This window comes from Mauremys mutica, chromosome 17 (genome assembly GCF_020497125.1).
Source record: "Mauremys mutica isolate MM-2020 ecotype Southern chromosome 17, ASM2049712v1, whole genome shotgun sequence".
NCBI lineage: Eukaryota > Metazoa > Chordata > Testudines > Geoemydidae > Mauremys > Mauremys mutica.
Genome location: NC_059088.1, coordinates 6,249,158 through 6,274,505, shown reverse-complemented (window position 1 = coordinate 6,274,505; position 25,348 = coordinate 6,249,158). Strand labels below are relative to the sequence as shown.

At 63.4% G+C, this 25,348-nt stretch overlaps 3 protein-coding genes across 5 annotated transcripts; 1 reads left to right on the top strand and 2 right to left on the bottom strand.

The window, feature by feature from the left end:
* Positions 1-1,578: 1,578 nt before the first annotated feature.
* LOC123351634 (guanylate-binding protein 1-like) lies at positions 1,579-15,592 on the bottom strand. Its single transcript, XM_044991121.1, has 11 exons — positions 15,400-15,592; positions 14,392-14,573; positions 9,250-9,383; positions 7,758-7,867; positions 7,172-7,374; positions 6,547-6,790; positions 5,423-5,702; positions 4,741-4,953; positions 4,104-4,206; positions 3,801-3,994; positions 1,579-2,265 (listed from the first exon to the last, which is right to left on the bottom strand). The coding sequence occupies exons 1-11, from the start codon at positions 15,471-15,473 to the stop codon at positions 2,050-2,052; spliced, it is 1,953 nt and encodes a 650-aa protein (XP_044847056.1). The 5' UTR covers positions 15,474-15,592; the 3' UTR covers positions 1,579-2,049.
* LOC123351613 (WAS/WASL-interacting protein family member 2-like) lies at positions 15,513-19,274 on the top strand. 3 transcript variants are annotated; one of them, XM_044991082.1, is made up of 4 exons: positions 15,513-15,693; positions 16,454-16,554; positions 17,396-17,494; positions 17,811-19,274. In XM_044991082.1, exons 1-4 carry the CDS (start codon positions 15,521-15,523, stop codon positions 18,389-18,391), a joined length of 954 nt encoding a protein of 317 aa, XP_044847017.1. In that variant the 5' UTR covers positions 15,513-15,520; the 3' UTR covers positions 18,392-19,274. The 3 variants fall into 3 exon arrangements, with proteins under 3 accessions (XP_044847017.1, XP_044847018.1, XP_044847019.1); XM_044991083.1 differs by having other exon boundaries at positions 15,541-15,693; positions 16,458-16,554; XM_044991084.1 differs by lacking the exon at positions 15,513-15,693 and adding an exon at positions 16,259-16,328.
* A 2,845-nt stretch (positions 19,275-22,119) lies between these two features.
* Positions 22,120-25,339, bottom strand: LOC123351621 (zinc finger protein 576-like). Its single transcript, XM_044991102.1, has 3 exons — positions 25,281-25,339; positions 23,706-23,923; positions 22,120-23,383 (listed from the first exon to the last, which is right to left on the bottom strand). The coding sequence occupies exons 2-3, from the start codon at positions 23,914-23,916 to the stop codon at positions 22,866-22,868; spliced, it is 729 nt and encodes a 242-aa protein (XP_044847037.1). The 5' UTR covers positions 23,917-23,923; positions 25,281-25,339; the 3' UTR covers positions 22,120-22,865.
* Between the last annotated feature and the right edge of the window lie 9 nt (positions 25,340-25,348).

Genomic DNA, 25,348 nt, shown 5'->3' with positions numbered 1-25,348 from the left:
CAGGGGAACGTGGGGTGTTTCTCTATGAGATCTGCTCTCGTTCAAACAGGAATCACTTCGGGGACGTCCTACGCCCTGTGCTGTGCAGGAGGTCGGACCCGCTGACCACAGGGTCCCTCGTGGGCTGAGAATCGATGAACCTGTGATGCAGGGCGTCCCCTTTGCATGTCCCGTGCACCACCGAGAGCTCGCCCAGCTCCGCCAGCAGCCTCCCCTCCCAGCCGCGTAGTGAGCCAGCGCCTCCCTGAGGGCCGCCACATTCTCGATGGCGGCCATGGCGGCCATGGCGGTTGTTCCACGGGTTGTACCCGTCCTGTTCCCCCTCGGTGCTGGTCCCCACCAGGCACACGGGCTCCTCCATGGCCACAGGCTAAAGCGAGGGAGCAGCAGAGAGCCCAGCAGGAAGAGTGGGGAGTTTCTATGTGAACAGCTGGTGTCCGAAGCGCTCGGCCCCAGAGGCCCTCACGAAGGGAGCGTTTATCCCACATCCCCCGCAGCAACGAATGGCTCCAACCTCAAATGTTACTGCCGGGCTGACCCATAGCTGGCACGATCAGCAAAACAGGTTATAGTGTGGTCATTAGGGTTCAGAGTTAACAGACTGTCACTAGAAATGGGGCAGTTCACACCACTCACAGGGCTTTTAGCTCAGGCTCTCTGCACACTGAGGCAGAAAACCCTGCCCAGCAGAGGTCACATCTGGAAGTTTGCTTTGCAGCCACAAGGGCTGGTGGAGCAGGGCTGGATTCTCACTGGCGCGAGGGCTCCTTTACACAGCTCAGGAGGTACAGAGGCTCCGTGTTCTCCTTTCACCCACTTCCAGGCCAAACAGGGCCCCGGTGTTGGTGAGAATCCGGCCCTGAGCTTCTACAAAACCTTCCCAACGTGACCTGAATCCACATCGTTTGCTGCCTGTGTCTGCTGAGAGCCTGACCCCAGTGTGAGTTGTGTCTTTCATAGCAATGGCGTATTACCCCTGGGACCTAATGATGCTTCGTTATCTGGGTGACTGACGATCATTTCAGCAGGAACACCCGACCCAGGTGCTTCTTCCCTGTCATTGTGGGAAATGGGGCAGGTCTCGGAGCCTTGAACGGAGCAGGCGAAACACCACCTGGCCAGCTGGCGACAGCAAGATCACGCCACCCCGCAGGGCCCTGACCGGGTCGGGATTCCACACAGCGAGGGGCTTGGCTCCGTGTCCATTTCCTGACGCCCCTGCCGGTGCCAGCCAATCCCGCTGCTTGAACTGTCCTCCAGCATCTGCGCTGCCAGGACCTCCCTGAGTATTTCACTAATGAGCTGGTGAGAACTCTCTGCCCTGACGGGCCCTATCCTGGCTCCCAGCCCCCCCTGCTCTAACCACTAGCCCCCACTCCCCTCCCAGAGCTGGGTAGAGAACCCAGGAGTCCTGGCTCCCAGCCGCCCCCCGCAACCACTAGCCAATCTCACAACACTGACCCTTCCTTGACAGCCCAAATTCAGGGCAGCCGGCGCCTGTCCTGCATGTTTCTTAGTTTCAGGGGTCGATTCATGTCACCAGAGAGCAGCAAAAACACATAGATACGTGAGCGAGGTTCGTGAGGAGGTTTATTTAATTGCAGAGTTTAAAGCTGTCCGGCTGCAAGGCAGAGAGGCATCCTGCACCCAAGCCAGCTCCCATCCCTCGGCCCGGGGCTGGGGAGGTACCCAGGGCAGAAGGCTGCCTCAGCTCCAGGTGCGGTTGTCTGGTGGCCACCTCACGTGGGTCCTGCCCCACAGATCAGGCAAAGAGCCCCATCCATCCTGGTATCCCTCTCCAACAAGTCCCCTGCATCTTGAGGTAGCACGTCTCCCACAGTGACGGTCCCTGCAGGGCCCTGTGGGGTGAGATATTCCTCCCTGACCCGGCCAGCGTGGGGGTTGGGAGCCCCCGGCGCTGCAGTCAGAACCACTCAATGCTTTGCTGGATGCTCCTAAGCTGCTCGCCGGCGGAGCGTCCTGTGGCGGGGGGTTCCGCGGGTGAACAGGGCGCTGGGGTGCAGGGGTGAGCGGGACGCTGGGGGCCCCTCAGAACATCCGCCGGACGAGGCTGCTGACGACTCCGGTGGCCTTGCCAGCGAAGCCAGGTAGCACGAAGGGGGCCACGTCGGCCAGAACGTCCAATGCCGATTGGATCCACGACGGCTTCTGGATCTCCTCGCTCTGCTGCTGCAGGCGCCGGATCTCGCTCTCCAAGCGTCTGGCGTCCTCCTGGAACCCCTCCCTCAGCAGGGCCTCCTGCTCCTGGGGGGCACGACAGTGTGAGGGGGATCCCCATCCCCGCCCCATGGGACAGTCTCTGCCCCATGGGCGGCGAAACCAGTCAGCTCTGTGTCCTTGGGGAACCAGGGTGCTGTATCCCACCTGTCTGACTCATGAAGGACCCCCCTCCCCCCCAGCCTCTGCTTGAACCAAAACCCACCAGAGAAAGGCCTTGCAGGGAGCAGTGACGGGGGGGTGGGAGACACACCTGGACCCCGGGGACAAGGGGACGGGATTAAGGGACCTCCCCAGCCTGATCTGCATCGAAGATGGGACAAGGAGGCATCTCCCTTAGCTACACCCTGGAGAACAGAGACTCCCAGGCAGGAACCGCACTGAACTCTGGGAGCAGAGAGGCAGGGAAGCAGTGCATGATGGGGGATTCTGCGCCAGACGTCAATGAACCCGCCTGCACCCCCCAGCCCAGCAGTTATCAGACCAGGTCTAGGCATAAATCCTTTATTGGGATCCAAACTAGTGAGGCTGCTTAATTGCACTGTGAGCTCCCTGGCAGGCCCATGGCCCATGGCCAGGAATGAGCAGCTGCCACCTCCAGCCTAAAGAACATCCTGGAGTCATCATTGTACTCATCAGAAAATGGATTGTTCTCCCCTGAACCAGTGTATTTTCCCTACAAAAAACTCCTACCCACACTCCAGGAAGGGCTCTGATGCCTGGACCCAGACTCTGCATCAGTTCCACTGGGGTTTCATCTTCTGCTGGGGGCTCGGCCTGGCTCCCGCACTCAGGACCCTGCGCTACCGCCAGCGCCTGGGAACTTCGAGTGGCTCAAGCTTCAGGGGGCGGTGAGACCCCAGCGCTCTCGCTCTCTGTTTTCCTTTCTACCTCAGTGTAACCTTCTAACCCGGATTTGTCTGACCACGTAGAGTTTTTTATATATGACTTTTGTAACCTTTAATACTCTGATTGTTAGGTTGGTTTAGGCTCCTTGTGCAGTTATCACCAGTATTCAATCCATACCTGGTCTGGTTAAGCTGGGTGCTTCCCTCTCGCTCTCTCTGAACTTTACCCTTCGGTGTTTGTAGCTTCCCCCAGTCACTCTGCAGCAACGCTGCTCTTACCTGAGCTAACGCTCCCTGCAGCGCCCAGAACCCTGGGGGGTTTGCTCAGCAAGGGGGTTACGGCCAGTGCAATTGTGACGTGGAAGTGGGGCCAGGGACGTGCTGAACCTGGGGCACACGAGGGTGGCTTGACCCAGACTACTGAGTCCCGGAGCATATAAGGGGTCAGCTTGGGAGGGCTGATTGACCCGGTCCGCTCAGACTGCGTGTGCGCGCGTGTGCGTGCGTGAGTGCACGTGTGTGCACGTGCATGTGTGTGTGCGTGTGCTTTTTCATCCGGTTCTGGGGCTGGAGGACCAGCCAGAAGAGTAACTCTAATAAATGGGGGTATCCCAAAGTAACGGGGAAATCTGCTAACGGGGGTGGGCTGGGGATGGGGGCTGTGCCCATCCTGTCCCCCCAGTGCCAAGCACCCACGGCCCCCCCCCCCCGTACCTTGAGTTTCTGATCCATAATCTTGCCCTGCTCCTCCAGCAGCTTCTTCCTCTCGTCCTCCAGCTGCTCCTTCAGCTGCCGCAGGTTCTCCTGGTAGCTGCGTTCCTGGTCCTCCAGCTTCTGCTGCAGCTCAGCCTCCTTCTGCTTCAGGACCTGCTGCTCCCGCTCGGCCGCCTCGGCCCGGGCTCGCTGGGCTGGCACGGGGAGAGAGCTGGGTCAGCACGGGGAGTGACTCTGCCCGCCAGGCTGCAGCCCAGGCACCCTCTCCCCTGCCCCAGCGGTGCGACATCCCTCCGGTGGTACCTGCCATCTCCTTCTCCTTCTCCGTCAGGGCCTCGTCCGTCTGCAGGATGGACTGGGCCACGGCCTCCTTGGCCTGGAGGAACTCCTGCAGCACCTCCTCGGCCTGGGGGTGGAGAGAGGGAGCCACCGGGTCAGGGGGGTTTGTCACGCGGGGCCGGATCCGGGTCGGGACTCAGGATCACAGCACCGGAGGGGAACTGGCTGGCGAGGCAGGCGGGGGCTGGGAGACAGGATCTTTCCCCTCTAGGAGTTGCTGCCCGTGATCCAGTCCCAGGGCAGGGGACTGGCTGGCTCAGGGGGGGTTGGAATGGGGGCCTGGGGCCTTTCCCCTCCAGGGGGCACCAGCTCCAGACTCAGCATTCGGTTCCCACTCGACACCCTCGGCGCCGGCTCCGGATGAGCTGGGGGCTGAACCCGGTTTGTAACAGGACAAACGGCCTCATCACCCAGGCACTATCCGGCCCCCCCACAGCAGAGCGGCCGAGGGTGGAGGGGCCGCGGGAACCTGGCCCCACAGAGGAAGCTGGCAGCGGGCAGGGCTGTGTGGGGGTGGGGGGGTAGACGCCGTCTGATGCTGCCCCTGAGGCTGCAGAACGAGGACACGCACAGACAGAGCCGGGCTCCAGCCCTCTCCTACCTTCACCCCCTTCCCCGGCACCTGCCAGTATCTCTCCACCACATGCCACTGGTCGTCCAGGAAGCGCTGGTGGCCCCCGGGCACCAAATAGACCCCCTGGCCGATCCGGTCCTCCAGCTCGTCCGACAGCTCCAGCAGGGCGGCCGTGCAGCGGTCCGAGGACGCCAGCTCATTGCGCTGGCAGAGCTCCTGCTTCTGCTCCTCCAGGCGGCGCTGCCAGGTTGGGCACAGACAGGGCGGGCGTGAGCCGGGGTGGGGGGTTACAGACGGAGCGGGCGTGAGCCGGGGGGGTGCAGACGGGGCGGGCGTGAGCCGGGGGATTACAGACGGGGCGGGCGTGAGCCGGGGGGGGTGCAGACGGGGCGGGCGTGAGCCGGGGGGGTGCAGACGGGGCGGGCGTGAGCCGGGGGGGTGCAGACGGGGCGGGCGTGAGCCGGGGGGGGGGTTACAGACGGGGCAGGGAATGAGCCAGGAGAGGGCCCAAATGGGGCAGGGATGTGAGCCGACCCACATGCACCTGGGGCTGGAGATTGGGCCGGGTCCCCTTGGCCTGGCATTTTGGTCTCCAGCTCAGCAGGGGCCAGGGCTGGGAGATACCCAGGGAAGGGGTTGGGGAGCCCCCCACCCCATCCCGCAGGGGGGCAGCTGTCCCATAACCCTGGGGCCGCGCGAGGGGCCGTACCATGAGCTCCCCTTGGAAGCGGCGCTCGTCGTCCTTGAAGGCGCGCGCCATGAACACCCGCAGCGCCTCCCGCTCGCACTGGGCGTGCAGCTCCAGCAGCTCCTGCATGCTCTCCGTGGGCAGCGCCGCCCGCCGCCCCAGCTGCTCCTCGTAGGCAGCCACGGCCTCCCCCACCGCCGCCGAGTTCTCCATCTGCGCCAGGGCCAGCACCGCGCTCTCCATGCAGGGCACCGCCCCGCTGCGGATGGCGTCCACGTAGGTCACCGCCAGGTTCCCCAGCGCGGCCGGAGGGGCAGGGGCAGCGCCAGGTTCCCCAGCACTGCCGGAGGGGCAGGGTCAGCGCCAGGTTCCCCAGCGCGGCCGGAGGGGCAGGGGCAGCGCCAGGGGGCCCAGCGTGGCCGGAGGGGGGCAGGGTCCGCGCCGGGGGGCCCCGCAGGGCCGGAGGGGGGCAGGGTCCGCGCCGGGGGGCCCCGCAGGGCCGGAGGGGGGCAGGGTCCGCGCCGGGGGGCCCCGCAGGGCCGGAGGGGGGCAGGGTCCGCGCCGGGGGGCCCCGCAGGGCCGGAGGGGGGCAGGGTCCGCGCCGGGGGGCCCAGCCCCTCCCCACAGCTTCCAGGACCCTGGCTGCTCCCTGCCTGTCCCTGCATCCCTTGAACCGCCCTCTGCCTGCAGGCAGCTGCCAAGCCTGGGACATGCCCCCTCCCAAATGCCCCCCACCCCTCTGAGCAATTGGTGCCTCATCTCTTGTTGGGATGCGCCTGGCTTCAGCCTCCCCACCCCACCCCAGGGCCCTGCTCTGCCGTTCTCTGCAGCCCAAACGGCCCCTTGGGACCCAGGCGTCCCTCCCCGGGGAGACGGGCCCACTCCGCTAGCCAGGCCTCTCCCCAGCTCCCCTGGGATCCACTGACCAGATCTGCTCCGTTGGGCTCCCCCAACCTGGCCCGTTTCTGCGGCTTTGTTCCACCCCTCGACAATTTTCCAGCGGCCCTTCTAACCGCGCACCCCAGAGCTGGGCGCAGGCTGCAGCGCTGGCCACAGGGGACCCCTCCCAGCTCGGTTCACCCGCCCAGCACCCCACGAGCCCCGTTTGCCCCAGTGTCCCCCGGCCCAAGGGCTCCCGACACTCACTGGCCCCGGTCACCACGTGGCCGCCTGGGATGGTCTTGGGCTTTGACGTCTCCCAGACGTGGTGGCAGAACCGGGCCACCTGCTCCCGGAACTCGGGCTCCAGCTCGGCCTCCCGCAGCTCCTCCAGCCGGGGCAGGTCCCTCCTGCCGGCCGGCTGGACGAAGACGAAGCATTTCCGGGCCGGGAAGAACTGGCGGATGCACTCGCGGGGCAGGTTGTAGAGCTGGGCTCGCTGGCTGCTGCCTGGGGAGGAGACGGGAGCTGGGCAGCAGCCCTGTGCCGACATGCGGCTGCTTCTGGGGGGCAGCACGGCGGCTGTTGGACCGATTCCCCTGGGGGAAGAGACCCCGATATCCACAGGGGATTGAGGGGAGCCAGGGAACCACCCAAGCTGGAACGTGTCCGGGACAGCAAACACCCCAACTCCCAGGGACCAGTAACCCCCGCGAGGTGTCAACGGCTGGGGTCTCTGTCTCGAGCAAAAGTCACCCCCTCTGCAAGCACAGCGCCCCCTAGTGCCACCCTGGGGCCAACCCTGACAGCCAGGGGAGAGCCCCCCCCCCCGACACCCCCTGCATCCCAGTGCCCCTTAGAGCTGCACTGGGGCCAGCACCGCTCCCCTACCTGGCTTTAGTTTCAGGGCGTTCTCCAGGTACTCGTCCTCGGTGATCTCCCGCCCGTCCAGCTCCAGCTGCAGCGTGAAATCCCGCACGGCCCACACGAAGGCCGGGAAGAACCGCACGAACTCGGCCGAATCCTCCCCCTCCTGCCGGCCGCCCTCGCCTGCCGCCTTCACCTTGATGCGCTCCGTCAGCTCCGTCACGTAGCTGGGGGCCGGCTAAGGAACCGGAGATGCGGTGCCTCAGAGCCCCCCCACCCACCTGCAACGGGGGCTCAGAATGGACCAGGGGAAGGGAAGGATATTCCATCACAACCCTCAGAAGCAGGGATCGAACCCACCACTCCCAGGGTCCAGAGCAGCCCCCTGCAGCACTGGAGCTGAAGCTGTGACTCTGCCAGCTGGTGGCAGTAGTGGGTTGTTACCCACCATGCAGAGCGGCCACTAGAGGGGGCCATGGTGCACACCCTGCGCCGTGGCTCACAATTTTGCTGGGGGTGATGAATTTGGATGGAACCGCGGGACCCTTCTCCGGGGAGATGGGGCCCCCCAAGCCCCCAGACTCGGCCCCCAGCCCCCAGGCAAGGATACTGCAGCTGGTCCATGGCCTGCTGGTTGATGGTGCCCAGGCTGTTACAGACCAGGGTGCTGCTGAGCAGCACGGCCAGCGCGAAGATCCACGTGTCGTTCTTCCCGTCACCCTGGAACGACACCCACCGTCACCGTCCCAAGCGCGTCCCAGCCGCAGAGCTCACAGCCCCATGGCACAGATGGGGAAACTGAGGCATGGGGGAGGGATGGCCAGTAGAACAGCCCCCAGCTCTCTGGAGTCCCAGTCAAGGCCACAATGAATTCCCATTCTTGGAGCCAGCAGAGTCACTATTTGGGGTTGACGTATTCCCCTCCCCTCCCCTTTTAAATCTCCAGCTCCCGGAGGCCCGGGATGGGACGGAAGCTCCCATTGCCCTTATGTTATTGAAGTAAGTTTCTAACCCACGTGGCTCCATTTAAACTTTGGGAAGGCGACAACCTCCCGCCCGCCCCTGCCTCACGGGGTCCAGCTGCTCTCATGCATTTTTCTGGTCTCAACATTTTTTTTTTTATCCCTGGTGGCTGGCGATGCCGGCTCTTCCCTCCACCTACAGCTGAGCGATGCCAACATATGGGCAAGGCTGCGGGATCCTTCTCAAAGGATCCATCTTATCGGCCGTGTCTGAGCCCCTCTCCAGAGCGAATGTATTTATTGTCACACCCCCTCTGGCAGGTGGGGTGGGGAAACTGAGTCCAAGCTCACACAGGGGGTCTGTGGAGCAGAGATTTGAAGCTGGGTCCCCCAATTCCCAGGCCTGCCTTCCACCACTAGCGTGGGGCACGAAATTGTCACCGAAGAACATTGAATTGTTGATCCCAAAATCACTGGTGAAACAGGGTCGGTTAAGGTGAATTTCCCGACTTGAAAAATTATTAGGGAAAAAGTTTCAGAATTGCGGAAACAGCCCAACTGGCCGTTTGTCTAACCGGAAACTTGCTGTTTTTCAAGGCAAAGCGATGTCTCGTTGCCAAGGTTTTTGTAAATTTAGACCCAGTTAAGAAAGAAAATAAAAAGGCGGAAAATCAAAATGAAATAGTTGAAAACGACCCAAGTTTTTTGCGTGACCCGGACCCAGGGCACATTTCTGATTTTCAGGCCCTGGCACTTTCCCCCCATTTTGACTTTTCATCATGATTTGGGATGGGAAATGTTTTCGATATCTCAACAGTTCTCCCCGGGCAGAACAAACGTTTCCAGGCACGCCCCTGAGCCTCCCATCCCAGCCCCACCACCGCGTCCCCAGCCCTCCCGGCGTTGGCACTGCCCCCCTCAGAGGGCATCACCCCACATCAGAGAGCCCCTCCTTCCCCTACATGGGGCTCACTGAGTCTGGCCCTTAGCAGCGGGAGCTCCTTAAATACCCCATCCTCTTTCCCAGCATGCCTTGCCCTGAACTACAACTCCCAGCAGCCCCTGGGAACTGCAAGGGGCGCTCCCTCCTGCAACGCTAATTGGCTGATTCTCACACACTGCCCCCCCCCCCCCACTCACCTTCTCCACGTCGCCCAGCCCCTCGGTGTCCAGCAGCACCAGGGTGTGGCCGGCCCAGCGGGGGTGGGGGTGGGGCAGGCACCACATCCAGATGCCCTTGGTGTGCGACTGGATGGTGGAGCCCAGCGAGAACCCTGGGGAGAGAGGAGAGGAGCTGGGACAGACGCAGAGCGAGGGGACCCAGGAGTCCTGCCCCCCGACCATTAGACCCCACTCCCCTCCCTGCCACAGGGAGAGAACCCAGGAGTCCTGCCCCCCTCCCGACCACTAGGCCCCACTCTCCTCCCAGCGCCAGGTAGAGAACCCAGGAGTCCTGGCTCCCAGCCTCCCCTGCTCTAACCATGAGACCCCACTCCCCTCCCAGAGCCGGGGAGAGAACCCAGGAGTCCTGCCCCCCCCCCGACTACTAGACCCCACTCCCCTCCCAGCACCAGGGAGAGAACCCAGGAGTCCTGGCACCCGGGGGCTGGGCTCACGTCTCTCACCCGTTCTCTTGCTGGCCAGTCGGTTCATGAGGTAGGACTTGCCGGTGCGGTACAGCCCGGCGATGGCCACCACCACCACGGGCTGGGAGATGTCCGCCAGCACCTGCAGCGCCTCCTGCTGCACCCGCAACTCCCCCGCTGGGCTGTTCTCGACCAGGCAGATGGGGGCCGGCATGGGGATCTCCATCGCGCTGGGGGTGCGGCCTGCGAGACACAGAGCGGGGAGGGTCAGAGCGGGGGGGGGGGAAATGAGACACAGAGCCGGGCCCCCCAATCTGCAGGAGACCCTTCCACCCACCCCTGTGCAGCGTACAGACCCCAGCGTCGCCCGCTGCAGCTCACCCCGGGGCAGACAAGCCCTGGCGCTCCTGGGTATCGCTGCAGACCCCCAGCCGGTGCCCCTTGAATCACACCTGCCAGGGCTGCTGCTGGACAGGCAGGATGGTGCAGTGGTTAGAGCGCGAGCCTGGGAGCTGGGGTCACGTCCGAGCTCCCCCACAGACTCCCCGACACTTGGGCCAGGCTTTGGAAGGTGTTTCGTCATTGCTGCACTCAGCATTGCAAGGCCTGGCCGTCCCCCGTCTCAGCTGCTCTGTGCCTCGGTTTCCCCATCTGTGCAATGGGGATAACAGCGCCGCCCTGCCCCCTGGGGGTGAGGGTCAATACATGAGGCTGCGGCGATGGGGCCCCTAGAAGGACCATAGACAGGGCAGCCACAGCCCATGGGATGGAGCCATGGGGCACGCGGAGGCCTCTTGCCTCGATTACAGCCCGTCTCTGAGCTCTCTCCGGCTGCCCGGAAGCCGCGGGCTGAGCTGAGGTTGATTTTTTGTACATTTTGTTTTATAGAAGAATCTCGCCACGTTTGCAAACTTCGGTTCCAAATGAACCATTCGACCCCAAACTGCCCCCGCTCCCTTTTCCACGGCATTTCTAGGCAGATTTTCACCCTTTCTGGCCCTGTGGTTTTAACACAACCCAGCTCCGTGTGGACACAAACCGGCCTTTCAAAACGAAACGCGGCCGCCGCTTCCCCTTCGCTTTTCTTCCAGCCGAAAATCGTCGGTGACCCCGGGACCCTGCAGCCCGTGTCCTCACCGCGATGTTATGATGACAGGGTTATGGCATAATCCTGATGCGTTTTCCACAAGTCCTGTGAGGCGTCATTGGACAAGTGATGTTTGCTGAAGAGGATTAGCCTAGGTGTGTATTTATAACTTGGTAACTGAAGTTATAAATATCGACTGTGTAGCTGTACAGCAACGGTGCTCACACCTGGGGAACGCCCCCTGGGCAAGATGGCGGGTGGGGACGGGCCTATTCAGGGCCATTAGGAAACGACACTGAGCATTAGGAGAAGCTTATCTCCCACCTGGGGGGCCTTCCTGAGAACCCCCCCCCCCCCAGCCTGCGAGTGACCTGCAATGGCTCTACAGCGACATGTGATGAGACCACATGACTCCGGACTCCATCTTGGGGTGTCAGTATTTTCCCACAACCCAGGCTGGGACCCAAGCTTGGGAACAAAGGTTCCCGCCAGGCGCTAGCGCTGGGTAAGGCCGGGGAGTGACGCCATCTGGGTCCTTCACTCCCCACCCAAAGAGACTCCTGGAAACACCCGAGGAACAAAGCCTGACGGGGGGAGGTGCTGGACCCAGGCTAAGGGATTTCTGGCCTGGGTATGGAACACCTGGGGGCAGCTTTCCCCTTACGAATCTGCCGCCCACCTGCACCATCCATCAGGGTGAGAATCTGCTAGTTCATATCCTGCCTTTCTAGTATCTTAAACTTAGTTTGCAGTTTTGTCTATTTGCTAGGTAGATTCATAGACTCTAGGACTGGAAGGGACCTCGAGAGGTCATCGAGTCCAGTCCCCTGCCCTCATGGCAGGACCAAATACTGTCTCGACCAGGGGTCGGTAACCTTTCAGAAGTGCTGTGCCGAGTCTTCATTTATTCACTCTAATGTCAGGTTTCACGTGCCAGTCATACATTTTAACGTTTTTAGAAGCTCTCTTTCTATAAGTCTATAATATATTAACTAAACTAGTGTTGCATGTAAAGTAAATAAGGTTTTTAAAATGTTTAAGGAGCTTCATTTAATATTAAATTAAAATGCACAGCCCCCTGGACCGGTGGCCAGGACCCGGGCAGTGTGAGTGCCACTGAAAATCAGCTTGTGTGCCGCCTTCGGTGCCCGTGCCATAGGTTGCCGACCCCTGGACTAGACCATCCCGGATAGACATTTCTCTAACCTGCTCTTAAATATCTCCAGAGATGGAGATGCCACAACCTCCCTGGGCAGTTTATTCCAGTGTTTAACCACCCTGACAGTTAGGAACTTTTTCCTAATGTCCAACCTAACCCTCCCCCGCTGCAGTTTAAGCCCATTGCTTCTTGTTCTATCCTTAGAGGCTAAGGTGAACAAGTTTTCTCCCTCCTCCTGATGACACCCTTTTAGATACCTGAAAACTGCTCTCATGTCCCCTCTCAGTCTTCTCTTTTCCAAACGAAACAAACCCAATTCTTTCAGCCTCCTTTGTAGGTCATGTTCTCAAGACCTTTAATCATTCCTGTTGCTCTGCTTTGGTCTGTTTGCTATCCCTTGTCATCACTTAAAATCTATCATTTGTAGTTAAACATATGTTATGTTTTAATCCAAACCCGTGAGCTCTGCCTGCGGTGCTGGGGGAAGATCTCGGCTCGGTTCGCACAAGTGCGCGTTGTTCTCCTCACATTGAGGGAGAGGCGGACGGGGAGTTAAACCCACACACTGGCCAGCTTTGACCAGGGCAGGAGGGCGCTGCTCTGGGGCTCAGGCTGGGAGGCTGGGGGTCAGGGAGCCTGCGGGTAACTGCAGCTGGGTGTGCCCCGACCCGGGTGGTGCTGGTGGAAGTGCAGCTGGAGAGTTTTGCAGCTGGTTGCAGCAGCACAGGGTGAGAGGGAGCCCAGGCTGGTGGGTCAGGGGGCTCTGTGGTACCCCACTTCCAGGGGGAACCCATCACAACCCCAGTGGCAGAGGAAGGGCTATGGGGTAAGGGGTAGAGTTATGGGGTTAGGGCTATGGGGTGGGGGATAGAGTTATGGGGTGGGGGTAGTTATGGTAAGGGCTATGGGGTGGGGGCAGTTATGGGGTGGGGTAGTTATGGGGTTAGGGCTATGGGGTGGGGGTAGTTATGGGGTTAGGGCTATGGGGTGGGGGATAGAGTTATGAAGTAGGGCTATGGGGTGGGAGTAGTTATGGGGTTAGGGCTATGGGGTGGGGGATAGAGTTATGAAGTAGGGCTATGGGGTGGGGGTAGTTATGGGGTTAGGGCTATGGGGTGGGGGTAGTTATGGGGTGGGGGTAGTTATGGGGTTAGGGCTATGGGGTGGGGGATAGAGTTATGGGGTGGGGTAGTTATGGTAAGGGCTATGGGGTGGGGGTAGTTATGGGGTGGGGTAGTTATGGGGTTAGGGCGATGGGGTGGGGGTAGTTATGGGGTTAGGGCTATGGGGTGGGGGATAGAGATATGGGGTGGGGGGAAGGGAAGGGGGCTCGGTGAGTGTCAGGGATTAGGGTTGAGGTCTTAGGGCCGGGGCAGACCCTGCTCTCCACCCCTCCCCGGTGCCGGCCCCCCCAGCCGGGATCACCCTTGGCCCCAGCCCCCCATTAGCAGCCGCTCCCCTCGCTCTCGGCTCCACACCCAGGGGATGCCCAGCGCCCCGACCCCAGTCGCTCTGAGCCCGGGGCGGGGGGAGCACCCGGGACCCACCTGCCCAGGGTCAGGGCGCCCGGCCGGCTCGGTGTCCGCTTGGTTTCCCTCCTGCGCCACGTGTCTGCCCGGCCGGCTCGGAGCTGCGCTTTTCCCGCACCTGGTCCAGAAAACAGGGGATGAGTCAGGTGGAAACTGAAAGTGGAGGCTGGCGCTGGTTTAACTGCTTCACAGTCAGGGACCCTGTGATCCAGTCTGACCCCCTGCACGGCGCAGCCCCCAGCCCCTCGCCCAGCCCCGACCTCGGGCCGAGTCGCTGCCAGCCCCGAATCGTGGGTTACAGACTCCAAGTGAGAGACTCCACCACGGACACGAGTTCAACCTGCAAGTGCCCTGGGCCTCCTGCCGCAGAGGAAGGCAACTCCCCCGCCCAGGCCCCACTGGGTTTCCCGGAATCAGCCCCGGGCTGTGAAAGGCTCCGGCTGCTTTCGGTTTCCACCTGCCTGAGGCGTTCAGGGACTGGAGCTGCCAGACCCGGCTCGTCCCCTGGACCCGGGATGGGTCGGTACCGTGGACAGTTCTCTGATAGATGTGGTGTCTGGGGAGGTGGGAGGTGAGTGGGGATAGATAGAGAGAGAGAGAGGTGGGGTCTGGGGATAGACAGACAGACGGAGTCGGTGTTGGGGACAGACAGACAGACACACACACAGCGGCTGTGGACAGGGTTAGCTATGTGGATGGTCGCCCACCAGCCAGCGCACATTGGTCGCAGGTTGGACAGACCCCTGTCCCGGCCGTTCTCGGTTCCTGGCCCTGCCTCCGCGCCAGGGGCTGCACGTGACGAGCCCGTGAGGTCCCTTCCAGCCCCACGTTCCCGTGGCTTGATAACAGACTCACGCAAGCCACTGGGAGCAGGGGGATTTCCCGGCCGGCCCGGGGGGGAGGAGAAGCAGAAGGTCTCACCCGTTCTCCTGCCGGCCAGCTGGTTCAGGAGGTAGGACTTGCCGGTGCGGTACAGCCCGGCCACGGCCACCACCACCACGGGCTGATCCACGCCGCGCAGGGCCTCCAGCGCCTCCTCCGTCACCTCCAGCTCCCCGTCGGCCGGGTTGGCGACGAGGCACACGGGCTGCTCCATCGCCCACCTGCGGAACAGCAGGCGCAGAGCTGGAGCCGGGGGGAGAGTGGGGGGAGGGCGGCTCCGGCGTTTCCCTCCACCCCAAACCCCTGTTCTCAGGCCGCTCCGCAGGGGCCGCAGCCCCCAGCGTGAGAGTCACTGTCAGACACACAACCGCTGCCTCGCCACCCTGCCAAGAGCGCCGCCGCCGAGGGGAAACCAGGCCCTGCGAGGGGAAGTGACTCGCTGAAGGTTGGGTATGAAGTCAGTGGCACAGCAGGGAGAGAACCCAGGAGTCCTGACTCCCCACCCAGATCCCACTCCTCTCCTAAAGCAGGGATAGAACCCAGGAGTCCTGGCTCCCGCTTCCTCCCCCCAGAGCCCACTCCTCTCACAAAGCAGGGAGAGAACCCAGGAGTCCTGGCTCCCAGCCCCCCCTGCTACAACCACCAGCCCCCACTCCCCTCCCAGAGCTGGGGAGAGAACCCAGGAGTCCTGGCTCCCAGCCCCCCTGCTCTAACCCACCAGAACCTGCTCCCCTCCTAGGACAGGACTGGACCATTGCACCAGCCCTGCCTCCAGTGTACAGACCGGACTACTGCACCGCCATGCATTGCACCAGCGCTCCCCCAGTGTACGGACCAGATCATTGCACCACTGTGCATTGCACCAGCCCCACCCCCAGTGTACAGACCGGACTGTTGCACCCCCCCGTGCATTGCACCAGCCCCACCCCCAGTGTACGGACCAGACCATTGCACTCCACGTGCATTGCACCAGCTTCTCCTAGTTTGTGGGCCGGTCCTTTGCAGCCCCAGCGGTGCATTGCACGAGACTCCAGATCTAGACCATACCAATGGGAATAATGAAAACAGGGAGCATTATTCCCCCCATAGCAACAGCAAAAATGGCATTCTCCTTCGCACATGCGCAGAACCCTCCAAAGCCGCGAAGTTCATCCCTTCATCACTGCGCATGCGCAACGACTTGCGACCAGGGCGCAGACGTGAATGGGAGGCCCGCGCACGCGCAAAGATTCACGTCGGAGGCGCTGCCGGGGCCCCGCCCCCGCCTCGCTCCCACTGCGCCTGCGCAGCTCGGTCCTGCCGCGGCGGCCAGAGGGGACCGGGTCAGGCCCGGAGGAGCCGGTGAGCGGCGGGCGGCGCGGTGCATGGCGGGATAGGGCGGGTCTTCCGTCCCTCCCCGGGGCATAGCGCCCCGGTGCATTGTGGGGTCGGACCCCTCGACCCCCGGTCCATATAGCCCCAGCCCGGTGCATTGTGGGATGGGACCCCCTCCCCCTGGTCCATATAGCCCCAGCCCGGTGCATTGTGGGATGGTACCCCCTCCCCCTGGGCCATATAGCCCCAGCCCAGTGCATTGTGGGATGGTGCCCCTCCCCCTGGGCCATATAGCCCCAGCCCAGTGCATTGTGGGATGGAACCCCCTCCCCCTGGTCCATATAGCCACAGCCCGGTGCATTGTGGGATGGAGCCCCCTCCCCCCGGTCCATATAGCCCCAGCCTGGTGTATTGTGGGGTTGGACCCCTCTACCCCCCTGGGCCATATAGCCCCAGCCCGGTGCATTGTGGGATGGGACCCTCCTCCCCCCGGGCCATATAGCCCCAGCCCAGTGCATTGTGGGATGGGACCCTCCTCCCCCTGGTCCATATAGCCCCAGCACAGTGCATTTTGGGATGGATCCCCCTCCCCTTGGTCCATATAGTCCCAGCCCACTGTGGGAGTGTCCCCTGCCCCTTGGTCCATATAGCTCCAGGGCAAGGTAGGTTTGGAGCCTTACATTTCTCCTAATGTGTATAGCCCTGGTGCATTGTGGGATTGTGGCACCCTGGGGGGTTGGCTCCCCTGTGACAGAGCAGGGACCCATGAGCGAGGCTCTCGCCCCAGCCAGGCTGATCGCCGAGGGATGATGTCTGAAACACACAAGCACACGGACGTGGGGGGGAGCGAGGACGTGATCTTCGAGGAGGAGGATGGGACCTCGACCGGTGAGGGCAGGGCAAGGCAGTGACTGGTGGGGTGGCTTAGTGGGGAGGGGCACTGGGGGGTTGGGATTCCCCCTCTCCCTCCCCTCGGTCTTTTTAACATCAGGCCAGTGCATTGTGGGATTGGAATTTCTCCTTTCTCTGGTCTGTAAAATACGAGGCCTAGTGCATTATGGGCTTGGAATTCCCCATCTCCTGGTCAATATAATGCCAGTCTTAAAGCATGATGAGATTGGAATTCCCCCTTCCCACGATCCTGAGCTGCTGGGAGGCGGTGGCACACAGGAGACAGGCCCAGTGTGCTGCGATTGGACTAGATCTCATGCTAAACAGGGTCAGGCCTGCTCATGACTGGGATGGGAAATCTGCCGTTAAACCCAAGGCGATGCCGGATATGTCTCTGTGGGTGTTGGGCTTCAGTCCTTTGTTTTCGGTCCTAAATTACCGTGCTGTGTGGCGGTTAAACACCCACCGAGTCCCACCCCAGAAGGGCCGCATCTCAGCACTAGGTGAACTCAGTGCACTTTAATAGGCGTTTGTCTCCACCCCTTTCCCCAGCTCTCTTTTGATTGGTCCCTATGCTGGAAGGGGTGGAGCCCAGGGTTTGCTTGGTGTGTATAGCTCTCTGGTGCCGTTAACCATTTGTGCCCCCTGAGGCCGTGGGGAGAAGGGGGATTAGCTGCATCCTACCTGTGCATACTTTCGCGTGTGCCAGAACAAGGGGCACTGGGGGGCACTGGCAGAGCTGTGGGGAGCCCGGGGCTGTGGGTTGGAGTTGAGGGGCACCCCCAGTGGGTTGGGTGGGTGGGAAAAGGCCTCATCTCACCTGCAGTGGATGTTGCAGGCGTCTCCACGGTGCAGGAGGAAGAGGATGAATCAGAAGCAACCTCAGTGTCATCTGGAGAGAGCCGGCCATCCACGCCCTCTGCCAACGGGTACCCAGGTAGGTGGGCGGCTCTGCCTAGGGCTGGGCATCTCGCTCTGTGGAGCTGGGAGTCCGTCAGGATCCTGGATTCTCTGTGAGGGGAGTGGGGTCTGGTGGTTGGAGCAAGTGGAGCTGGGAGCCGGGACTCCTGGGTTCTCCTCCGACAGAGATTCAGCCGAGTATTGCTACTAGCCAGACCCCTGCCCGTGCAGTCAGCCCCTTCCCTGTGGTTGGGGGGGTGCTGGGGTGTGCGTGTTCTCGGGCTGCCCGAAGACTGTGGCCCCTGTGGGTCAGGGACAGTTTGCTGACACCCTCCAACCCCGTCTCTCTCTAGGTCCCAGGAGCAAGGAGCTGAGGTCGGCAGTATCGGAGCCCCAGCAGGAGGTGGTGGCTGAGGAGGGGGATGCCGGCCAGGGGCGCTTGGGCTCCCCGCAGGCCCCCAGCCCCGAGTGGCATGAATGCCCTGAGTGCGGGCGCGGCTTCGGCACCTCACGGGCCCTGAAGGTGCATCGCAGCTACCACGTGGGCCGGAAGCGGCCGCACACCTCCTCCTCCAAGCCGCCGCCGCCACCCCGGCAGGCCCCACCCTCTGCCGGGGACCCAGAGGGCCGCGACGCCAGGCCTGTGCCCCCCTCGCCCCGAGCTGGAGCCTTCCACTACATCTGCGCTGAATGTGGCCTGGGCTTCGCCTCGCCTGCCTCCCTGGAGGCTCACCGCTGTGAACATGGCTGGCGCCGCAGCCCCCCGGCCCCGCCCCGCAACAAGGGGCCCCCCGCCCCACCCCGCGAGGCCAATGGCGCCCGGGATGCTGAGGGAGCAGACGGACCTTACCACTGTACCGAGTGCCCGGGCGAGTTCGGCTTGGTAGCGGATCTGCATGAGCACTACATGCTGCATGCCCGAGGGGAGCTGTAGCCCCCTACCTTGCTGTGGGGCTGGGGGGTGGGGAAGGTGGGAGTGAGATGGATGGTGACAGTGGTGTGACGTGTGGGTTGGACGGCGGCGGTGGCAGTGGGTTCCACAGGCTGGGGGTTGGTGTGTGCGGTGGGATTTGTGGGTTGGATGGGGGCCGGATGGGGATCTGTGGGAGTATATGAGGGAGCCAGAATGATGGGTGAAGTGGGATCCACAGGTGAGGATTGGTGGCTGCAGTAGTGGGAGAGAGGACGGTGGATGCAGTGGGATCCGTGGGTTGGGTGATGTTCGCAGTGGTTTCTGCAGGCTGGGGCTTGGTGGCAGTGATGGGATCTGGAGTCCTGAGCCCCTGAGGCAGAAATGGGGGCCGGGGACCCCCCCTTTTATTCTAGTTGATTTGTAGATTCAAGTGACTCAGAACAGGGCCCCAGCCAGCCTGGCCCTATCTTTGCCTGCCCCCGAGCAGGGCCTGTTATCATCCCTCCCAACCTGCCCCCCAGACCTCAGAGAGGGGAGCCCCACTGGGGGCTCAGACCTGGCAATCTCCACTCACCCTTGGGGCTGCAAGACTGTGGAGCTGGAGGGGCCCAGCCCCCCTTTCCCCACTGCTGCCCTTGAAGGGGAGAAGGCCCCATCACTCATTTCCTGCCCCTCTGCCCCACGCAGATTAGGCCGGCAGCCACTAAGGTGCCCCTTCCACTAGGCCCGAGCGTGTTTGGAACCCAGCGCCCCCAGGGTTTCGAGTGGGGCAGATCCTGCCCACGCATCCTGTCTGCTTCGCCTTGGAGGGAGGGGGTTGTGGGCGGGCCAGCCAGCAGCAGAACCATGAATATTAACGAGCTCATTGAAATAGGTGGGGGTGGGGACCTTGTTTAATAATAAAAGTGATTCTGTATCTCTGCTCTACTCTGTCCCCTGCGCCGGTGTCTGCGGGTCTGGGTGGGTGGGGAAGTTGTGGGGACATCTGGCATCAGTGGCAGGGCTGGGGCAGGAGCTTGGGGGGGAGGGGGACTGGCTCCCAGGATGATCGGGGCAAGGAGCCGGCCTGGGCCGTGATATCGTCATGGCGTCACCCTGCTGATGGGTGACCGCCACCTAGTTGGGTGAGGGCGGCGGGGATGCTGCTCATGGCCGTCCCCCTGCCAAGCTGGGTGTCAGGTGGGTGACGAGGTCGTGCAGGCCTGCGCTGCGGCGGTGGTGCCATGCCCGTGACAGCAGCAGCGTCGCGTGTTGCATTTTACTGGGCTGGAGGGGCCCGGGGCCCTTCCCAGCACGTGGCCTGGTGTCCTGCGGTTTCGGAGTGAAGACTTAACAGCTGTGGCGCCTGGTTTCACTGAGAACTACAACTCCCAGCATGCACCTCGCTGGGGTACTGTTCTAGGCTGAGAACTACAACTCCGAGCATGCACCTCGCTGGGTATTGTTCTAGGCTGAGAACTACAACTCCCAGCATGCACCTCACCGGGGTATTGTCCTAGGCTGAGAACTACAACTCCCAGCTTACCTAGCTTTTGCTCCGCCGCAAGAACTTCAACTCCCAGAATGCATCTGGGTCAGTCATTTCTCCACTAACTACAGTATGCATGTGGTCGGGGCTTTGTGCCTGAGAATGACAGCTGGGGGTGGGGTGGGGTGAGGAATACCTGCCCCAGGGGCTCCTGCTGCACCAGCTCGAGGTGCAAGACAGAGGGGCCAGAGAACGGGGCAGGCTCCTTTCCCCATCTGGGACCCCATAGGGTGTGTCCAATTCATCTCTCCCCTCCCCCTGCCCAATCCCAGGACTCCAGCCAGCCCCCCCTCTGCTGGACGAGCCCCTGGCCCAGGATCTGCCCCGGGAGACAGCGGCTGGGGGTGGCCCTGGGTGAGCCGCTTTGCGGGGGGGAGGCTGGATGGGACTGTGGGGCAAGACATGGGGCCAAGGCCACACATCTGGGGCAGAGCATCCAGCGACTGAGGCACCCACTGCTGCCCCTCGCAGCGTGTCACTGTTCCCCTGGCTGCCTGCCCCATGGCCAAGGCACCCTCTGGGCTGCCCCATATCCCCAAAGGGAGGAGGAGGAGGGACTGAGGGGGCTGGGGCCTAGGGCTTGTCGCTCTGTGGGGCTGAGTCAGGGCTATGGACCCAGTGCAAGGGCAGGGGCTGTGGGTGCAGCAGCGGGACCGGGTGCAGTGACCAAGCCATGAAACCCTCCCTCACGGTTACGGAGGGGCCCAGGGCCTGTCCACACAGTCTGGGAGCACCAGAGCCCTGGGGCTGCAGCTCCAGAGAGATGTGGGGTGGGAGAAGCTGGAGTCGCAGCCCAGAGGTCCCCCGGATTGGGGGGGACAGCAGAGGCAATGAGACCAAACCTGGGATTGGTACAAAGTCAAGAACGGAAAACAAACCACCCCGAGATTTTTCCTTTGGGGCTAAAGGTGGGTCAATTGGAGGGGCACCGGCTGAGCTGGGCTGGCAGCAGGCTGTGGGTTGGGATTGAGGGGCACCCACAGGGGTGGGGGGCAAGGCTGGGCCTGATGGAACATTTTGATTAGCTGCAGTTGAGATGGCATCGGGGGGGGGGGGCGCAGGGAGCAGGTTGCAACAGGAAGCGGAGCTGGGTCCTGAACCACCCCCCATCCCTCAGCAGCTGAGGCCATTGTCCCAACACCACTGATCAGCTGAGTGGGGTCCTGGTGCCCGTGTCACAACCGCCTCACTGTGGGGCAGAGCTCACAGCTGAGAACTAGAGGCCTCGAGTTCTCGCTGCAGCCCAGCCCCCCGCCCTGCGGCCAGTGCCCCCTGGCCCATTCCCCTGCCTCTGATTGTGAAATCAGGCTTTGCAGGTCCCACACGTCCCTGGCAGCTGAAGGCAGAGCCTTTCCAATCCCCCCAGCCCTGGGGCTACGTGCCCATGGCTCCTTGTAGCCTTCCCCTGCCCGGCGGCCAGCCCACCCCAGGAGACAGACAGCCCGTCCTGCGCTCAGCTTCCAACTCTTTATTGTTTCCATATGAAAAATAGGACCAACTCCTGCTCCCAGTGTCCTGGCACGGCCCCGCAGCCTGTATGGGAGCCCAGCTGCCTCACCATCCCCCATCTCCCCCTTCCGCTCCGAACTGCCCCCGAAAGCTTCCTGCCCCTGGCTGCCCAGCTCTGCCCCGAAGCAGTGAAGACAACCCCCACCCTGGGATCGGGTCTGGGACCCCTGCAGCACTGGGCAGTTGTACCCGTTTATGGTGGCTCAGTGCCCATCCTGCAGGGGCAGACTGGTACAAGAGCCCTTCGTACTGGAGTAAGTGCCGCCGTGCCAGGCGCTGCACTGGGATAACTCTAGCCCCCGCGCTGACACGGCTTTACTGGGCCCAGCTACGCTCGGGGGAAGTCAGAGATCACGCCATGCTGCTCTGGAAAGCTCCCCCCTGCCCCAAACAAACAAAGAGGACGTGTTCGGGTTAGGTCCTCCCCCGCCGGGACTCCAGTGCGGGGCACTGCAGCCCCCACCCGGACTAGGGGGTGACGGCCGGTGCCGTGGAGCGCTCGGGGCTTGGCTGCAGGGGAGGCGCAAGGTGGTTTATGGGAGGAAGAGCAGGGTGTGGAGACAGATGCTGGGGGGGGTGTGACGGACACAGGGGGATGGGGAGGGTTCAGATGGCAGCCCCCCGAGCCAGCCAATCCCCCGCCTTGGGGCCGGATAGGAGCCCGCGCTCCCTAGAGGGGACAGGCCCCGTGCCCCATTCCCCAACCCCCTGAGCCAGCCAATCCCCCGCCTTGGGGCCGGATAGGAGCCCGCACGCCCTAGAGGGGACAGGCCCCGTGCCCCATTCCCCAACCCCCTGAGCCAGCCAATCCCCCGCCTTGGGGCCGGAGAGGAGCCCGCGCTCCCTAGAGGGGACAGGCCCCGTGCCCCATTCCCCAACCCCCTGAGCCAGCCAATCCCCCGCCTTGGGGCCGGATAGGAGCCCGCACGCCCTAGAGGGGACAGGCCCCGTGCCCCATTCCCCAGCCCCCTGAGCCAGCCAATCCCCCGCCTTGGGGCCGGAGAGGAGCCCGCGCTCCCTAGAGGGGACAGGCCCCGTGCCCCATTCCCCAACCCCCCGAGCCAGCCAATCCCCCGCCTTGGGGCCGGAGAGGAGCCCGCGCTCCCTAGAGGGGACAGGCCCCGTGCCCCATTCCCCAACCCCCAGAGCCAGCCAATCCCCCGCCTTGGGGCTGGATAGGAGCCCGCGCTCCCTAGAGGGGACAGGCCCCGTGCCCCATTCCCCAGCCAATCCCCCGCCTTGGGGCCGGAGAGGAGCTGGTGCCCTCTCGTCCCGTCAATGTCCTTCCAGTCCCATTCTTGCTCGACTTCCTGCCAGGTGGCGCCTGCTGTCCCAGTGCCCGGAGCTGACGGGAGAGGGCTCGGTGGCGGAAGAGGGGGGCATTCTGCTGCAGCCCCAGCTCTCCCCACGGGGGCCGGAGAGCTCCTGGGGCGGTGCCAGAGCCCCCAGGCCGCGGCGCTAGAGCTCGCCGCGGGCATGCCGGATGTAGTGTTCGTGCAGGCCGGCCTCCTGGGCAAAGCTCTCGCCGCACTCCGTGCAGGAGTAGGGGCGGGAGGGCAGCAGCTCCAGGGGGCGCTGGTGGGAGGCCTGGTGGCGGCGGAGGTTGGAGAGCTGGCGGAAGCTCTTGCCGCAGTCGGGGCACTGGTGGGGCAGGCTGCGGCCGGCGGCGTGACCCAGCCGGTGGCGCTGGTAGTTGGCCAGCTGGCCGAAGCGGCGGCCGCAGTCGGGGCACTCGAAGGCGGGGCGCAGGCAGTCGGGGCAGTCGGGGGGCGGGGCGGGGGCATGCCCGCGCTGGTGGCAGATGAGGGCGCGGGAGCTCTCGAAGGGCTTGCTGCAGATGAAGCAGACGAAGAGGGCGTCGCGCAGATTCTCCTGCACAAAGTCCTCGGGGTGCTCCCGCTTCATGTGCCGCTCCTTGAACTTCTCGTCCGGGAAGGTGATCAGGCAGTGGAAGCACTGGTTGGAACCCAGGCGATCTGGGGGAAAAGGGGCGGAGGGAGAGCTCAAGGCTCCAGCCTGGGCTGACCCCCACCCCCAACTCCCTGCCCAGCCTGGCCTCCCCACACCACCTCCCCCTACTGCCGGGATCCCTAACTCCATCTGAGCTGCATACCCCGGTGGTGGGGAGGGGGAACGGGGCTGCCCTCCCCGAGAGAAGGGCTGGGAGTCCTGGCACTGGGGGGATCTGGAAGCCGGGGTGCAGTTCCCCAAGGGAAGGGCCGGGAGCCCCAGTGCTGTGGCATTTAAAGCCCTAGAGAGCAGACACAGGGAACAGCCGTGACCACCCCTGGTACTTACAGACGGGGCTGTTGCTGGAAGAGGCCTTAACCTTCCCCTCGGGGCTGGGCCGGGCGGGTTCGTCCTCAATGCAGATGGGCTCTGGGTCGGAGCTGGGGCACCGTGTCCGGGCCGGGGCAGCCTCCTGCTTGGCAGGGAGCGCAGGCCGCACTGGGATCTCCTGCGGGAGCGGCTCAGCCAGGGGACGCTTCTCTGCTGTGACTTCAGACATCTTGTCTCTGCCAGGCGAGGGGCGAGTTGTGTCAGAGCACCTGGCTCAGCCACCCCCCGGCTCAGCCAGCCCCATATCCCGCCCCCCTCCAGCTCAGACCCACGGGCCCATCTAGGCCCCTATCCAGCCCCCTCCCTGCTGCCCCAGATCGGCCACGGTTTCTTCCACTCTAGGTTTCTTTGCCCCTCACCATGAAGCACCTCAGCTTCCCATAGGGCCCCTCATGCAGAGTCTCGGCCCCGCACTCCACCCGCCCCATTTCCTCCCATCGCTCCCCCCAAGGAGCCCCCTCTTGTCCAACCCTCTCTCCTTGCAGCCACCAGCTGTCCCCCCCATGCAGGCTCCCCCACTCCCTACATACCCCAAAAGCTCCCCATATAAAGCCACTACTGCCCGTGGACTCCTCCCCCCAGGCCCACCTTCCCCATGGAGGCCCCCCCACAGATCCTTCTCCCCCCCCACAAATCCTTCTCCCCCCCTCCTCCCATGGAGTCTTCTCTCTCTAAATCCTTCCCCTCTCATGGAGCCCTTCGCCACCTTCAGACAGATCCCCCAACCCAACACAAGGCTGCCTCTCCCCATGGCCCCTTTCCCCCGACCCTCATATGCAGCCTCCCAACCCTCCCCTCACAAAGCCAGAACCCCATAGACCCCTCCCCTCACAGACCCCCTCAGCCAGCCCTCCCCCAGGGACCCCTCCTAGCCACCCCCAATGGAGACCCCCCTCAGCTACCCCTCCCCCCATGGACCCCTCAGCCACCCCTCCCCCCACAGACCCAGGGACCCCTCCCAGCCACCCCCATGGAGACCCCCCTCAGCTACCCCTCCCCCCATGGACCCCTCAGCCACCCCTCCCCCCACAGACCCAGGGACCCCTCCTAGCCCCCCCCAATGGAGACCCCCCTCAGCTACCCCTCCCCCCACAGACCCAGGGACCCCTCCCAGCCACCCCCATGGAGACCACCCCTCCCCCCATGGACCCTTCCCAGCCACCCCTCCCCCACGGACCCCTCACCCCTCTCTCTCTCTCTCTCTCTCCTCCCTCGCCTGCTTCGCCTTCCTGTTTCCGATGCCCACCCAGCCAGGACCCCCCCGTATCCGGTGGGGCTGCCCCTGCCCGCGCCTGACCTAAACTACCGGCCCCCGGGCCTGCTCCCTTCCCTTCCCTTCCCCTCTTACCCGCTTCTGGGCTCCCTCCCCCAGCCCCGCCCCCGGAGAGGAGTAGTTTTGATCAGGCATCCAACAGGGCACCCAAAAGACGGGGGGACGCGGGGTCCTTCTGTCCCCAGCGTCGCGCTACTGCGGCAGGCGCATGCGCGTTGGGAAAGGCGCGTGGCGAAGTGGACTGTGCATGCGCGACATACATCGTGTGCCTCAGGGTCCGACGGTGCGCATGCGTATAGATTCCGCTCAATGCGTCGCGGCAACGATC

Coding starts and splice junctions, on each gene's coding strand:
- LOC123351634 (XM_044991121.1), bottom strand. CDS start 15,473: ATGTGCGAAGGAGAATGCCATTTTTGCTGTTGCTATGGGGGGAATAAT. Junction 5,703..6,546: donor CACGTGGTGACCGGGGCCAG/TGAGTGTCGGGA, acceptor CCCTCCGGCCGC/GCTGGGGAACCTGGCGGTGA. Junction 4,954..5,422: donor GCTTCCAAGGGGAGCTCATG/GTACGGCCCCTC, acceptor CCAACCTGGCAG/CGCCGCCTGGAGGAGCAGAA.
- LOC123351621 (XM_044991102.1), bottom strand. CDS start 23,916: ATGTCTGAAGTCACAGCAGAGAAGCGTCCCCTGGCTGAGCCGCTCCCG. Junction 23,384..23,705: donor TTCCAGCAACAGCCCCGTCT/GTAAGTACCAGG, acceptor CTTTTCCCCCAG/ATCGCCTGGGTTCCAACCAG.
- LOC123351613 (XM_044991082.1), top strand. CDS start 15,521: ATGCGCAACGACTTGCGACCAGGGCGCAGACGTGAATGGGAGGCCCGC. Junction 15,694..16,453: donor GGTCAGGCCCGGAGGAGCCG/GTGAGCGGCGGG, acceptor CTCTCGCCCCAG/CCAGGCTGATCGCCGAGGGA. Junction 16,555..17,395: donor GGAGGATGGGACCTCGACCG/GTGAGGGCAGGG, acceptor TGGATGTTGCAG/GCGTCTCCACGGTGCAGGAG.